The sequence below is a fragment of the Chanodichthys erythropterus genome, chromosome 15, assembly GCF_024489055.1.
Source record: "Chanodichthys erythropterus isolate Z2021 chromosome 15, ASM2448905v1, whole genome shotgun sequence".
Taxonomy (NCBI): Eukaryota; Metazoa; Chordata; class Actinopteri; order Cypriniformes; family Xenocyprididae; genus Chanodichthys; species Chanodichthys erythropterus.
This window is the reverse complement of record NC_090235.1, coordinates 9,100,602-9,118,286: the sequence shown is the minus strand read 5'-3', so window position 1 is coordinate 9,118,286 and position 17,685 is coordinate 9,100,602. Positions and strand designations below refer to the sequence as shown.

Here is a 17,685-nt window from a genome sequence, read left to right as displayed (position 1 = left end):
TGCAATATTTGTTGGTTTGATATTTGTAAGTTATCATTTAAAGGGGTTATAGTCATCATTTACTCACCCTCAAGTAGTTCCAAACCTGTATGAATGTCTTTGTTCTGCTGAACACAAAGAAGATATTTGGAAGAATGTCAGGAACAAAACAGATCTCGCTCCCCATTTACTACCATAGTATTTATTTCTCCTACTATGGTAGTCAATGGGGAGCGAGATCTGTTTTGTTCCTGACATTCTTCCAAATATCTTCTTTGTGTTCAGCAGAACAAAGACATTCATACAGGTTTGGAACTACTTGAGGGTGAGTAAATGATGACAGAATTTTCATTTTTGGGTGAACTATCCCTTTAACTTGTATGTTGTTCATGAATTTTGTTTCAAAATTGTTTTTAATAAATTGAGCTGAGAAACCTATAATAGGCTGTTTAATGGCAGGTTTCATTGTGACAACATGTTTCGACATAGAGGTTAATGTGAGTTAAATTAACTGTATATGTATATTTCCCCTCTCTAATCATGTTATAAATTTATTGGCTTTTCGGCTGGACTAATATTTACCCTTGTAGTTGCTGGCATATTCTCTCATGCGTAAGATGCGCGCGCACACAAAGGTTCACTTAGGAACAGTAACAATTAATTTTACTATATGGGAAGTTGATTTTTAATATAATATTCATGTAAATATTACATATAGCTCTTGCACAATCTCTAACAGCCTCACCACGTGCATGTATGTATGCTGCCTAATAATGTATTTTCTTGTTATGCCATCTTAAACAAGTGCACGACACACATTTTCAACATAAAATGATAGGTGTTACCAGACTTAACTAGCAGCTGCAGATGATTTACCTTTAAAAAACAAACAAAAAAAACATTTAATCTGATTTCAGTCCGAGGTCACCTGTTGAGAAGGTGCAAATTGCTTAAAATATTTCAAGCTGAGATCATAGCGCACACACACATGCAACAGCGCGAGCTCAGTGTGCATGTAGTGTAGAGTATTTCCATCTGTGTGTGCGCTTTGGTGATGTGTGTGTGTGTTTTCTCAGCCTGGCACACACTGAAGTCTGCCAGCGGACGCTCGCGGTGGCATACCGTGACAGTGCAGCTTTACCGAAGTGAGCCAAACGAGAGTCGCGTCCATCCATCCATCCGTCCAGCCATGAGTCACCGGGGAAAACGGACACATTCGCGCTAGGACCTGTTGTTCGCGTGACCATCAAGCGCATTAAGTTTAGCGTCTGGGCAAAGCCGCGGGAATAAGTGATTTTCTCCTGGGTTGGATCACGTTTGGAGCATAAGTCGTGCGCTGCGCGTCTCCGCCGCTCATCAGATGATGCGTGTTCACGGGTCCTCCTCCGGTGCCTCCGGCATTACTCACGCACCGGCGGAGTGAGAACAGCTGAAGATGATCCTCAGATGAACAGGTCGGGGAAACTTTTTCTGGAAGATGTTCAGGGGAGCTGCGGTCTTCGTTTGGATATCTGACGGCCACGACGATGAGTTTGTTTGAACGCACGAGAGGAGGAAATTTAACAGGTGCGTAATTGTCACTCGAGCATGAATCCCAGTGGCTTCTGGCACCTTCTCCAGTTCAGAAGCTCTTTGGAGATCACTCGGGGAGCGCGCTAGTTGATGGCACTGCGCGCCGGGAGGACTTTGCTGTGGCTCGGGCAGGTTTTGCGCAGAGTTTCGCGGCTGCAGGGCTTGTGGTCCCGGCGCTCCAGCAGTCTGCTGTGTCTCTCGGCCAGCCAGGACCACGATCAAGGGACCTGTTACAACCGCAACCGGTGTCCGAAGACGCATCAGCAGCACTGCCCCTATCCGCCCTTTCCAGACTGCTGCTGCGCCTTCCCGGGGGATAAGAGGGGACATGAACCCCTCAGCCGCCGGTTCCTGGTGGCCATGAAGAGGCAGAACGTGCGGACGCTGTCCCTGATCGTCTGCACGTTCACCTATCTGCTGGTCGGGGCCGCGGTGTTTGACGCGCTCGAGTCGGACTTCGAGATGCGGGAGAAGGAGCAGCTGGAGGCGGAGGAGAAGCGCCTCCAGGGCAAGTACAACATCAGTGAGGATGACTATAAAAAGCTGGAGACCATCATCATGGAGGCCGAGCCGCACAGAGCAGGGGTCCAGTGGAAATTTGCAGGGTCCTTTTACTTTGCCATCACTGTCATAACCACGATAGGTGAGTTTGGGCTCCTTTTCTGTGTGCTTTTCGCGCAAGGTGGCGAAAAGAGTCTAAATGCACCTCGTCTGGATACAACTGCGAGGTTTATTAGAGCTTTTTTTGCTCTTCGTACGGTGAGATGGACATCTCCGTGGCGCGTGCAGCATTTCAGCGGGAGGAAAAGTCCAGACTGGGGTTTGTCTGAGATGAAGGGACGCTGTCAATGCGCAGAAAGTCGCTGTTATTATCACACCACAGGTGTGTCATTTGTTGCATCATTTCAGGAATCACAATAACTGCATAAACGCCTTGTCCGGGCCTGTGTAGTTTATGAGTCATTGGCTTAGAAATGCATTTCTTAACTGTTTAAATGGTGAATATGTTTATGTAAACTCTTTATTTCAAAACTCCAGTTGAAAGTGTATTCATATTCAACAATTATAGCATCATATAATGTTTAATTTTAAGTTAATGTTCATTCAAATAGCTTGGAATGACATTAAACTTGATGAATGTGCACGAGCTACTGATCTGTTCAGCATTACTTAATGTTTGGCAATGACTTAAACACGAATCACTTAAAATATTGTCGTTAGGTTTATAAAGATAGGCATGATCCTCTACAGCATATGTGATAGTGTGCTGTGGGGAAGTTAGTAGTTCAGTCTGGTGGAGTGCAGTGCCGTGGTGCTGAAAGAACAGCGCACCGAAACAACGAGCACCGCGCGACATAAAACATTCATAATGCGTCCTTATGATCAGGCGTCGTGACAGTTCATATGAGGACATGAGACGTGCTGGAGTGGATCTGTAATGTCTCTCTCACAAACGCGCGCGCGCGCACTACAGGGTCAGATGAAGGCCAGGGTTTTGCGTGTTGCAGTATTGTATCTCTGATTGAGTTCATCTCTCAATGCATCAACAGTCAGTGTCATTAATGGTTCAGTAGAAACACTGTAAAATCAATCCTGATGCAACAGGTGCCGGTTACAGCTCCAGCTGGGTCGCCTCTCACACACACTCTCGTGCACATTATTATTGCAGAACTGTATTGCGGTTATAGTTCTGGCTTCATCCTAACCCTTTATTCTAAGTATGAAACTTGTGCGGTGAATTCAGCTCCAACTGCTTAGTGTTTAGACTCAGATTTTTTTAAATTGTAGACCAAAACTTTTGGCTTATGTTAATAGAATATTCACCATTTAAATCTAGACATATTTGCATGGTGGTTGAGTTTTGCTCTTTTTTTGCATCTATATAAGTATATATATCCACCTTAACATTGCAAAGATGATGCTGAGTGTGTCATGACAACAGAAAATCAGCATTTGATTTACACAGATCCATGAAACTTGAAAACTTCAGCACTATTTTTGTGCTGCTTTGCAAGAATTACATTTTCTACAGAAAAAATGCAAATCTAATTCAAAATGCAACTCTGCAGCACCAAATATTCTCTCTCTCTCTCTCTCTCTCTCTCTCTCTGTGTGTGTGAGAGAGAGATCAGGTGCTGGTTTCCTTTCACAGGTTGAACATGTTGCTTTTATAACCAGTGCTTGTCATTTTTGAATGTCTGCACGTTCCTCATTTTATATACACACTCATTTTAATGCTGGTTCATTCCTGTTATGCAGCACATTTTGAACTCTTTTCTGTTTTGATGAAAGAGGGTAAACTGAATTTATATATGTGCTCTGGTCAACGTTATTAATTTTAATCTGATTATTTGCATAATGTAAAGAACACATGACATAAATAAAGAGGTCAAATTAGTCAATGAGTAATTGACAGATAATAGAGCGGTGCAGGGATGATGTCAAAACCCGGAAGACTAATTCCCTACTGGTTCTCTTGTGATTTTCCTATGGGGTTTTATAATGGGGGTTTTTTCAATTTTTGAGTGTAATAAGGTCTGTGGTAAACATAAGCTGACGATACTTGAACATTTTGTTTTACAAGGTGAATACATAAACTCATATCGATAATGTGAAGAATTTTGAAAACATATGCCTATGTTTCTAATGAACTAGATAAGAATGTTTGGGGTGGAAGTGTGTAATTTACATTGTAGAACAAAACATTTAAGTAACGTTAACTTATGTTGGCCTGATTTTACTCATAAATTGAAAAACCCCAATATAAACCCCACAGGAAAATCTCAAGGGAACCAGTGTCGAATTAGTCTTCCGGGTTTTGATGTCATCCCTGCACCACTCTATTCACATGAGGGTTTTGATTGCTTGTTTTATTCATCTTTTAAAAGTATAAGATTCAGTTTCTGTCAGTTTGTCAAACAGTGAGCTTGAGAAACCAGCGAACGGCATAAAACACTTCAGAATTCCTCAAATCTATCACTATTCCATGATGATTTCACTTCCCACTTCCTGAAGGATCAGGCTTTTGTTAGTTTAAGGGATTGAATACAGGAAAAAAAAAAAGAATACCAAATAAAACAATATTCTAAAGAAAATATATTTCATTAGAGTAAGAAAAAAACCCTAAAGAAACACCTGTAGTATTTCTTAATAAATAGACTGTTTTTTTTATGTTAAAATTAGAGCAGGACCTTCCTCAGTGTGTTTATATGCACAATTTCTTACATCTCGAAACACATGAATTCAATCAACCAATTATAGACTCAACTGACAATTCAAAAAATCTGAAGAAGGAGGAGAAGTTGAGAGAAAGAATACAATTTTTAAAAAAAACTAGACAGATGACTAGATAGATCATTCACTCCGTATGGTTGTACAGTGCTGAGATGAAAAGTTTGTAATGATTTCAGTTCCTTATTCGTGTAACGACGCATTGGAAGTACCATATACTCTTCCACAAAAAGACAGTTCATTAACTGTATGATTTTCCTCTGTGAAATGTCGAGCAACTGGTGTTTTACTATCAACTTATAGTACTTCTGTGTTCATTAATACGGAATCTCAGTTGACGATTGATCTTAACCACATATTGCAGGCCACAATTTTGTTGAACGACAATAAATAAAATGGCTGATTTCAAATTCCTGCTTTTTTTGAGTAACTCACAAGCTTTTGTGAGTTACGACAAGCCAAACAAATGTCTACATGGAAAAAAAGCCCATTGGACCTCTAATTGTTTTTAATGCATTTTAACAAAAGCTTTGTCAGCGTGTACCAAATAATAAAAATAATAAAATATTGAATATCTGATGGGCACATGTGAATGTACTGAATAACAGGAACGCTCAGCGTCCGCACAGCAGGTATACTGTACAAAATGTTCGTTCTCACTGTGTTGATGGCGTTTTAGTGGTGTGTGAACAGCAGCTCTTGTGTATAATGAATGAGCGTCTCGAGCGTTCTGTGAAAGGACGGACGCTAATGCACAAACTGTGTCCTGCTGTGTGCAGTTGTGTACAGTAAGCTCAGGAGAAATGTGCAGCTGAGCACGCAGTGATTGTGGACTGAATAAACAGTCTGTTGCTTTGTGCTTGTAATTGCTGGTCATTTGCCGTCCGCAGATAATTCGAATATAGCTAATGGTTTTGATTTCATTCTTTACTAATGCATCAGTGATGTGGTCAAGCGACTCCATACAGCTTTGTTTCTTACTTTACCATGGCAATGCAGTGTCTTTTGGCCATATACAATGGTAATGATAAAACCATGTTCCTTTGAAATTATACTTTGAAGCATTTTAAAGTGTAAAATATTACGGTATAGGAATATCATTCACTACCTTTGTTTTATTTAAAAGTACCATGGTGTGTGTGTATGTGTGTGTGTGTTAACACCATTGCAGTATTTCTCAAAGCATCATAGATCTGGTGATGAATATATTAGTAGTTTAGTTTGAAATCCAAACACAACTTTCCATACCACCTGTTATGTTTTCTAGATGAATTCTGGTTTTGTATTTGAAATAAATGTGGATTTTAAATTAAATTCTAAATAGGCTACATTAAGGATTTACTTTCTATGATCTTTTTCCAGTTTAGCCTGTTTAATTGAGATTATTTCTGTTTTTAGATGGACAGTCACACAATTTCTTCCTTCATAATGTCAATAAAATGTATCCTATATGTCCATTTAGCACACTTTTCTGATTTTATCCAATCAATTCCTGGTGGATAAAATCAAAAATAAAATGTCCGATAATGGAAGTAAAATAGATTTATGTTGACTTTAACTTTAGCACAAACCAGCTTATTACATTATTATAATGTGTTTTAGGATATTCAATTACAAAGAATGTACAAAGGCCACATTTAAAGCTAATTTATAAAACAGTTAGTTCCAGTCCTTGATTCTGGTTGGTCAATAGCTGTGTTTTATTCACGATAAAATAAGGCTATATGACTGCTTCACCTGTGGATCACTACACAACACCCTTAGTAACCATTCTTAGCAACGTAAACTGTCTGTTCTCATTGTTCATTGAATCTTACTGTATTATGTAGAAGAGTATTGTGAGAAAGAGATATGAGTGAGCAAGTTTATTACCTGCATTTAGATCCTTCAGGTCAGTCCTATGTTCATAATAAAAAATCTGTTTAAATGTCCGCTGCGATATCTTGTCTTTTTAACCGTTAAGGGGATTTCCCAACTGACAGCGCTAGTAAAAGCATTTGTCAGTTGCATCTTGTTCACAGTCTTTTCAATATACAGTCTTTGCCGCCATCTAATGGCGTAATAATGTAACTTCTGTTGCTGTTCACGGTCAGGGACTATTTTTTCAGGCGGAAGGATGGCTTTTAGTGATTTTACTTCATAAAAGTTGCATTGACACATATTTTTTGGCTTTAATATTTGTATTGTGTGGTAACCATTTGATAAAAGCAATAAGGTACTCGAGGCTAGTGCCGTATCGTGAATAAGTCACGGCTGAAGGGGTTGCAACAACGCCCTTCAGCCATGACTTATTCACGATACAGCACAGCCTTTTATACCTTATTGCTTACTTAAAGTCATTTCTCTTCTTTGACCTGTATGACGAGTTTTCACATATAGTTTATTGAGCAAAGCACTTCATCTGAGAATAATTCTGCTTGCATTGCTTTTTAATTCCTAAACAATCAGCAATTCAGTGGGTGAGATGTCAGGGTCACCAGGCTTAGAAAAAAACTGTATAATTGTATTCAGTTCAGTACAATGAATTCAATTGAGCTGGCACATTCAGTCCATCACTGCTGAATGTATCTGCACAGAGATGGAGAATTGTGGCCTGTATTTGAATTGATCTCTTGAGTTTGTATTTTGAAATGGAACTGGCTCCATCCTCAAGGGACCAGGTGGCTCAGTTTGGCACGTAAAAAATGCACATTAGTAATGTAAAGTTTCAGCATGAACGCAATTCACCTCTTTTTAATATGATAGGGCATTAAAGCTATGGGACAAGGGTGGGCTGTATTTCAATCTTTAAAGGTACAGAAAGTGATTTCTGAGAAATGCTGTTGATATTTGAAATCACTAAAACAAACACGCCCCTATCCAAAAGGATCACACCCATCTTGATAGCTCCGCCCTCAAATCCACAAATGTGCTTTTCAGCATGAGTGGACACACCCCTGCTAATTGGCTACAAGTGTGTTTTGGTGCTAGGTCTGTTTCACTTTCAACAGTGTTTCTCAGAAATCGCCTACTGCACCTTTAATACAATATCAGTTCCGTTATATTGTTTTTAAAAGTACATTTTTAAGATTCAAATGAAATCTTCTAAACACAAATTTTTTAACACAAACTAAATCCACTGTTCTTAGTTTGCTTGTTAAATCAGTATTGCTTTAAACTACATTAGTTTGTCGACACCGATAGCCTCGTGGGCAGTGCCGACATATAGCTGCATTGCACTTCCGGATCCCCACAATCCCGTCCCCCTTTCTCTCCCACCTCGCTTTCTGTCTACTCTATATCCCCTCATAATAACGGATGCAATACAAAAAACTACATTTGTTTGTGTTGTTACAAATTCAGTGGCCAGTTCAAGTGAGTGAAACACAAACAGACTTCATATGGGTCCAAAAGGTATATTTATGCACTAATTAGCTACAGTTCTTAAGGTGATGATGATACTCAGGGCAACTTTTATACATTGTTGTCGGACAATATTGCAGAGCGATGTTGCTTGGACACTTTTCCATTGAGAATGGGCAACAAACTTCTATCTGGATACTTTGGATCGAAATTCGTTGCACAATTGGAAAGTGCCCAAGCGACATCGCTCGGCAACATTGCCCGGCAACATTGCTCAGAAAGTTGCCCCGTGTATCATCACCTTTAGACTTGTTGATTTAATCTTGTTTTTATCTATCTCTCTTTCTATCTATGATACTTTTGCGTCTCCAAGCACTCTGGTCACAGTATCGAATGACAGTATGTTTTTAATAATTAACAGATTTATTAGTTTTGATGAAATTGAGAGGCCAGTGGATGTGCAGTAGTGTGTGTATGCATGTGGGGGGTGGAAATGTCAGGGTAGCCTCGAGCCTTGGTTTCCGTGGAGACACTGTGTGTCTTGGTCATGTGTGCGGCGCTAACTCGGCGTCGAGCAGATTGCGCGGGGAGCTGGTTCCACTTGCCGTGATTAATTGCTCGGAATGTTTCCACCTTTCTGCAGAGGCTGAGTGCGTCTGAGTTTGTCCAGGCAGCATGTGCTGTTCAATACAGAGGCGCCCCTCTGCTGGGCATCACGTTTTACCCACAATACACTGCTCTGGGTAAGTTTTGAGAGCTGGAAAGGGTCAACCTCCAGGCAGTGGAAAAGAGGCCTCTGTAGATTTAAACTATTTGCTTGCACTATAAAATGAAAGAAATGATGCATCAAAACGAATGCCTTTCAAGTACAAGTAAATACTTTAGTTTAACATTTCAGAGTAAATTTTTATTATATTACATAGTTTTGATGTATTGACAGTGGTGTGAAGAAAAATGCAGCCATTTCTAGCCTGGCCAGTGGCAGCAGTGGAGTAAACTGTGACTGTCCTTGGACTAAGTGTAACACGCAAGCTTTATCAAGGTCAGAAATTAACCAGGGCTCTGGGCAAAAATGACACCAAATGGAGCAAAATTGTGAATTCCTACATATATTTTTATCAGTGTTTATTTATTTTATTTTAATTATTATTATTATTATTTTATATAGCTTTAATTATGCATGTTTTTATTTCGTATTTTTTATTTGCTTTTTAACATTTGATATTTAATTTTTTTTTATTTACTTTTCAACATTTGATATATTCCATTTTTTACTTTGATACTTATTTAATTATTTGTATAACATTTGATATGTTATATTTTTATATTTATTTATTTTTATATTTATACTTTTTAACATTTTATATATTTCATAATATTTTATTCTAAGCCTTGGCCTGATCATTGTGCTTTACAGATCTTTATTTGAACAATAAGAAATAGCCATAATTGTTCAGATTGACAATTTAAGTTAATCGATTAAATTAAAAATATATTGACATAAATATTAATATATAAGTGGTGTGTGTTTTTACAAGGTTAAGAAAATGTGCCATGTATAAAAACTCTTAAAACAATTTATAGGGGGCAAATATTACCAATAATAATAATAAAAAATAATAAACAATTATTATTATTGACCTACTATATCTTGTGTCCAACAAATCAGTTATGTCAGCTAATTCATATTTATCATGATATGAGGTCCTGTATAATGTGTCCTCCCACAGATCGATCCTATGCTCCTGATTGCGTCCATGAGTTTGGTTTAGGATCTGTTTGACAGGCCAATTTTTGGGAAACCTGTTTAAGAACAGTCATTACTTCTTTCGGTGACGTCAGTGGCACAGAAATGACATGCTTCTCCCTTCAAAGCTGTTCAAGGCTCCATCTGGCTGTCCACAAACACAAGAACGTGCCGTGTGTGATCAGAACGGCTGATGTCATTCAAGAGTTCTAGATCTCTAGAGCATTTAGAAAATGTAACAATTAACATTTCCATCACAAGTGTTCCTGTTCCATAAAGCACGTTTGATTGCACAAAATGTAAAGTTTGTAGTGAGCGGCAGCATCTTACAGCAGTGGCTTTCATCAGCGCGTTACCGTGGAAGCATTAGACCGCTCACACTCCTTCTCTCTGCTGCTATTTTTAGCTCCAGCTCTACAAGCCCACAGTCACACTCGGTTGCTTATCCAATAAAGCTAAATCGATTTTCCACTAATTTCCAACATTCTCTGTGTATCAATATCTCATATATACTATATCATCTGATGAAAGATCCTTATAGTATCTATGTATCTATGTATCTATCTATGTATCTATCTATGTATCTATCTATCTATATTGTGTCATTTCTAACATGTAACTAACTACAACAAGTACCATGGTAATACTATTTATTTATTTATTTGGGCATGGTTTCATTTTAAATACTGTGGCAGCATCATGGTACAGCTATAATACTGTGGTACTTGGAGATATGCCATTGTACATTCATTTATATGGTACTTGCAGTTATATCATCGTACCATCACGGTACATGTCCAAAACATGGTAATTTTTCAATGATACATTTTGTTGATGTTTTAAATAAGTTCTATATAAATACCATGTTTTTTTATGTAGCATGGTAATACCATGTTTTTGGGGTGTGGTATCATAGCAATATTTGATTTGTGTACATGGTATTCCTGGAAATGCATGTAAAATAGCAAGTCAAATGATTATATGATAATAAATAAACCCACAGAAGTAATTACATGTACTGCGGGTACATGTACTTATCCACAGTGTTGGGTGTAACTCGTTACTGTAATTAAATTACTTATCTACTGAAAAAGTAAAGTACAGTAAGAGATTACTGTTAATTTTTATGTAATTTAATTACAGTTACTTATAATGTACTTGCGTTACATACTGTAAATTAGTTCAACAGTTCTCTTTAAACCAATATTGAATTTAAAATCTAAATTTCTCGTCTAAAGGTAAAAGTGAACGCTGTCTCTTTAAAATCGTTAGCTGTAATGCAGCTGCGCGTGGGTTCGCAACTTCAAACCAACCAGTTGGCTGTGTAGTCGCTGTCTGAAGATGTCGGCAGAAGCTAGTGGCTGTTTTGCAGAATGGAAATAATCAAATTACTTCACTTTTTTGACACAGGTAGGCAAGAACATCACGGTAAAATGTAAGCTATGTCCTAGAGAGAAAAAACTACTCGCGCGCTGCGGTCTTGAGTCAGCGCGCTCTCAACCAAAGCGCACACACATAGCCGCCTCTCGCGAGTGTCACATTTTCGCGGTTTATTAACCATAAACGTTCAAATACACACACAATTATTAAAATTTCCGTCCAGTAACACTAGCAAAACAAAATGCCCGTCTTGGCGTAGATTCGTGTTGGTTATGGGAATGTAAACAGCATGTGTAACAGCATATTGGCTCCGTCCATTAGGTCTTCACTACTGTCTACTATTGGCTGTCTGTGTTATAAATGATAATCAAACAACAAAAGAAAAGCTTCAATAAGGATTAATCTATATTTAATTTATACAGTTATGACTATGCAGAGTTATTTTTTATATTTGATTATTCAATTTTTGTGGTATTTTTACTTACTGCTATTAGACCAACCTGAAAAAAAAATGTTTTATTTGTATTTGTTTATATTTTTATTGTATTTATTCAAGTATTGTGCACTTTTGGTGGTATCCTTACCGACTACTAGATTTTTGGTATAGTGACATCCCTATTTGTTACTAAAAAAAATAAGTATTATAAAGTAAATAAAATTAAGTATTATAGTATGTTTTAATAAAGCTAAAATGTTTTTAAAAGGGTAAACTATTCCTATTTAAATTATTAAAAGAGTTTCCTTTCGTCTATCCGGTCAAGGTTTATAGGGATTTTAAGAAGTAATTAGTAATGAGTTGAATTACTTAGTAATTAAATTACTTTTAAGACAGAGTAATTAGAAAAGTATTTTAAATACAGCATTGATGATGTAATTAGTAATTAATTACTTTTTTGAAGTAACTTACCCAACACTTCAGGGTTAGTATATAGTAGTATGTACATGGGGAACAGGACTGTAAAATACAAATTCTTTCTTTCTTTCTTTCTTTCTTTCTTTCTTTCTTTCTTTCTTTCTTTCTTTCTTTCTTTCTTTCTTTCTTTCTTTCTTTCTTTCTTTCTTTCTTTTTACCTATGCATTTGCTGATTGAGGACTGTGCTATGTCCGAACTGTTTATACTTTATTTTATACACACTATCTTTTTATTCTTTCAACTCTTTTTCTTATTTTTTATTTATTTCATTTTAATGCATTTTATATATTTTTTATGTATCTCTTTTATTTTCTGACTTTTAATGCATTTTATATCTTGCTGTTTGGTTGAAAGAGCTGAGAGAATAGGAAGTAAGTTTTTTCTTTTCTTTTTTTGTTATCCCTGGATGCAGCTCTGTGACAAATATTTATTTATTTATTTATTTTTGGTTATCCCTGAATGCAGCTCTGTATAGAGTTAGTCCAGGAAGATTTGTCTGTAATGTTTAAACGCACAGCTACCTGGCAAATAAAAACAGTTATCCCTCTGCGTGAGGAAGATTCATTTAGATCTGCTCTGATGGATAGATCCGTTTAGATCCGCTCTGAGGGACAAAAAAAAAACTCCCTGAAATTTCTTAACTCTTACATCTAGATAGCGAAATTCTCTGTTTTTACTGTTATATCTATTTCTTATGTGTTCCATTATTATTATGTATTTGGTTCTTCTTTATGTAAAGCACTTTGAATTACCATTGTGTATGAAATGTGCTATACAAATAAAATTGCCTTGCCTTGCCTTGCTTTTAATTCAACTCTCTCTCTCTCTCTCTGTATCACTTGTAGCTCACTGCTCTGAGCACAGGGAATGATTTGACCTTGTCTCTTTCTTTTTTTTTTCCCCCTTTTTTTTTTTATACATCTAGTGACTCTGATCATGTTCCCGTTCACGGAGAACTGCGGACAAGGGAGTCCGCTTAGTTTTCTAGATGAATTTCAAACAGTGTTACGCTGCTTTTTTCACAATACCTTCTCCATTGCGTAACAGTAGCTGCATGGCACTCGGCCATTTTTATGAGTGATCTGTTTTTCAATTAAGTTCAGCCAGCTTGCTGTTGAGGTCTCTCTCTGCTGACTAAACATGCGGTTACAACGCTTTCGTGGAGGGGAAATGGATGGTGCTCTTAAAGGGGTGTTTTGTATTGTAGTACATTGTTATTGATGGGGGTTTTAACAGGTCAGAGTTAAATGCTGAACGCTGCTATTTTCATACACCACACTGGACAGGTACTACACTTCTCTGACGGGTCAAGCTAAACGCTAGTGCTCGGGAATGAATAAGATAAAACTGCAAAATATAATGTATTGATTCAGACAAGGTTTGTGTGCACTCTCTTAAATTAAAATAAGCCACAAATATACTTCCTATTGACCTGTACAGTGCAACAAATGAATCTTATGAGAACTGATTCAGCAGAATTTGGTTGTTTAAATCTTGACTGTTATATATCATGTAAATATATCTAAAATATTTTAGTTACATATTTTTTTTTTTATTTAATTAAAAATGTATTTAATTATTAATTATTTTACATTTACAGTAATTGAGCATATCTTGTATTTAGCCCAGAATTTTCCTTTAACACACAACATCACATTGCGTTTCATGTGTAAATATTGTAGCCTTTTCACCGAATGTTGTAGTGCATGCTGGGACACACATGTTGGCATGAATAAAACATATCGTGCTGAACGGAACGTGTGAATATTCTCACGGGAGCAGGTGAACATGTAACTGCGGTGTACGTCTGGATGTGTAGATCCTCTTCCTGACACACACATGCTCACATATGCATGTTCATGAGGAAAACATTGCACAGTGTCATGATATGTAGATTATATGTGCGCCTGAGCAATATCGGATCAAGTCTGTGATAACTGGCATTAATCGTATTCATAGAGTTGCAAATCAGGTGAGCATGCAGGAGTCTGCAGAGATTCAGAGAAAGAGCTGCTGTTGTGCGTGTGTCATGGTGAAAGCATGTCATCTCTCACTGGAAATCTCATCGTAAACACAAGCCACTGTTTGATTGACAACTTTCAATGGCCTTTGGCATTGGCTTTAATATTTCTCTATTTCTTTCACTCTTGTTTTATTGCCTAAGAATGAGAAGGTCTTAAGACGTCAACTGAGCATACGTATGTATGTGGGTATCATTATTGTGACTAGGTGGTTAATACCATGGTCTTTAAATGTGTCCCAGGGTTGTTTCCTCAGAGGAGACATGGGAGGCAGTGCCTCCTCAAAAATAACTGGATGAGAAAATAATCAATATCGCAAAAATAAAACTGCAAATATTACAAAATGTGATATTAAAAAGTGTAAAAGTCACTAGTTTTCCTATACAGCGGTAGGCTTGTCTTCCCTGATCCCATTGACTTTAAACAGACCCCCAAAAACGTGCGCTGGGTTTAGTGGGGGGGTATTGAGAATGAATGTAGAAAAGTCACATGAGATGAGGCAATGCCTCCATCACGCTATGATTGTATATGATTGGTAATGATTGGATATGATTGGTTTGTGCGATAAATCCCACCTCTTGTTTTCATGCGCCTTCTCAAAACGGTCTGAATGAAGACAATTATGGCGTTAATTGGAAGACTAATTAAAAAGTAAGTAAACAGCTCACCCATTTTGATATCACAGCTTTACGTCACGTCAAAATCAAACTTGAAATGGTCTGGAAACATGATGATTGTGGTGGTTTTTAGTGAGCAATCAGCTTGGGGAAATTAAGGACGTGTACAAGCTTGATGACTGATGATGAGAAAATAAGTCAGTTTTTAAAAAGAACAGCTGAACATCAGTTAATAAAATGAAATTTATTGTTTAAAATGTTACTGCCTTAGTTATTATTTTGGAATAAATGTAAAAATGTGTAAAAACACATTTAAACTTGGTTTTAATGAATAGAGTATTACATACAAAAATAGAATACAATACAAAATAGAATTGTATGGACTTGTAGAATTGTATGGAATTGTATGTGTCAACCCTGTGAGGACACCTCCATTTTAAAACACCACGTCATGCCGCTGATATATACTATAGGTACTACCTTGTATTTGAACATGATAATATGTCCGTCCGTCCGTCCGTCCATCCATCCATCCATCCATCCATCCATCCATCCATCCATCCATAAAATGTCTCCAAAAGTAAGTTTTTGTTTTTACTTCTGGGGCCAATTTTACATATGTAAACATACACAAACACATGCAGTTATGTACGCACATTTCTACTACTCTTCAATTCTGGCATTCTCATTCTCTCACAGGTGGGAAAAGAAGGTATTTAAAGCTCATTAGCAGTGTGTGTATGTGTGTGCGTTTATGTTTATGCATTTATATATTTGTGTGTGTGGCAGTTGGATTCAGTCTGCTAAGTGGGAGGAAGATTCTAGAGGCGGTGTTGAGATTCATTTAGATAATGACACATTATCCATTATTCTCATCATGATGTTCTATCTTTACCTTACCTTTGCATGGGGGATGCAAACAAGAATGCAGAATGTCTTCCATCCATTTAAAGCATATCTGCCGATTTGTTCCCTGCATCTTTGATCGATGCAAATGACTTCAGATGCATTCAGAGGACACGTGCCCCGTCAGACGCCTGGCAGGATTAAAAAGATCATTATAATGAGCTGTTTTAGTGATAAATCACCACTTTTGATAAAAAAAGAGAGCCTGGAATTAATTTACTGTACATTGTTGAGAATAATCAATTTTGGAATTGGTACAAGCTGAGAATGAATTAAACCGTGGATTTAATTACAGGGCATTTTCATAAAGGCTGCAATTTATTTCAAGTGATGAACGGCGGAAAATATGATGTATATACATAATTTCTACATTCATTTCACAAGAAATGAGGGGCTGAGTGCCCATTTTGGTCACTGACTTAATTCTGAAAGACATCTGGGGAAAAAAGGGCAGCTTCATGTGAGATGAATTAATTCTGAATGAAACAAATCCGCTTCTTCACAGCACGGGGCTTCTGAGGCACAAAGTTTGACGGCTTTCATTTACTGTGACCCCTAAAGTATTTGGACACTTAAGCCACACTTAAATGAACGTCATTGCATTATGTAACAAAATATTAAACCAAGTAGCTTTTATTTTAAAGTATGTTTCGTACATATAATAAACCATAAAGTGCGTATCATATGCACGCAAAAACTGCGTACCATAAGCACACCAAAACTCATTTTGGCGTATATATTCTATGAGATTACACACTCGTACTATTTATAGTCCTCACCTGATTGTTAAAGGTGCATTGTGTAATTTTTTCAATACTTTAAAACATACCTCTGGCTCAACCAATGAAGTGAATCTGGGGGCGGGGCTAGTACCTAACTGTGGAAACAATGTGGAAACAACACAATCTTAACTATTTTTCATTGTGGCGAATTGGTGGCTATTAATGCATATGAATGTGTACAATCTCATTCATACATTTTTGTACGATCTGCTAATCCGCCAGTGACGGGTATGTTTAGGGGTGGAGCATTCTTCTAATAATCGTACAATTGTTTATACAAAATCACCACTTCATAAAATAGTTACTTTTTGCCATAAGATCAGGTTGGCACTACTGTTTGGGAACAATCATTATTATGTGCAGTTCCCCTTAGTGCCACTAGTGAGGATAAACATCGATTACTACATAAAACGTCTCATTCCTCAGAGCTTTATCCTCAGTGCTTTAAGATCCCACCCCAGTGAGACCGACACTATCTCACAAACTTGCCGACGTTGAGTTAGTAATTAAATAATGAAGTGATTGAGAGCTAATTAAGGTGTCTAGACAAGGGTCAGGGTGGTAGAAATAAAGCTAATGGGGTTTTGGGAGGTACAGGAGCTTGTGTGTTGAGTTCAAGTTTAATATAACAGGATGTAGAAATGTCATGTTTAGACATAAATTACTGCAGCAGAATAATTCTGTCAGAACCATTTATTTACTTCTGTTTATAGATGTGGATTTAATAATTGTGAATATCATAAGTGTAATATAATATTCAGCATTTCTGAAAACATTGAAATTGAAGTTTAATATTAGGGCTGATGATATTGATAATATTGCCTAATGATGCTGACGTCTTTTCATTCAATGACTATTAGTTTTTCAAAATCTAAGTGTGGAATGATACAGTTTTTTGGCTTTTTTGTTTACTGTTAATTTTATTCACAAACATTCTTAAAGACGTTACTGCAATATTGGATGTTTTTCGAGTTAAACTCATGCACATATTAAAGATTTGCAAAAAAATATGACAAATCGGACGGATTGCTACCACAAATACTATGGTATAGTTCATATTAAAACTACAGTATGCAAGATTACCATGTGTGCACACTGAAATGTCAGTAAATTGTTTTGCTTAATTCAGCAATCTGTTGAAAAAAGCATTTTCCGACTATTTTTTCTCTAGCCACCAGGTGGAGCACCTCCAACT

General features: G+C 37.2%; 1 protein-coding gene across 1 annotated transcript in view; it reads left to right on the top strand.

Annotated features, from left to right (window-relative positions):
• Positions 1-1,896: 1,896 nt before the first annotated feature.
• Positions 1,897-17,685, top strand: part of kcnk9 (potassium channel, subfamily K, member 9) — a 51,824-nt gene continuing 36,035 nt past the window's right edge. Inside the window, exon 1 of the mRNA XM_067361337.1 lies at positions 1,897-2,194. Coding sequence (XP_067217438.1) covers positions 1,912-2,194 — 283 coding nt within the window. The 5' untranslated portion in view covers positions 1,897-1,911. The remainder of the gene's footprint in view (positions 2,195-17,685) is intronic.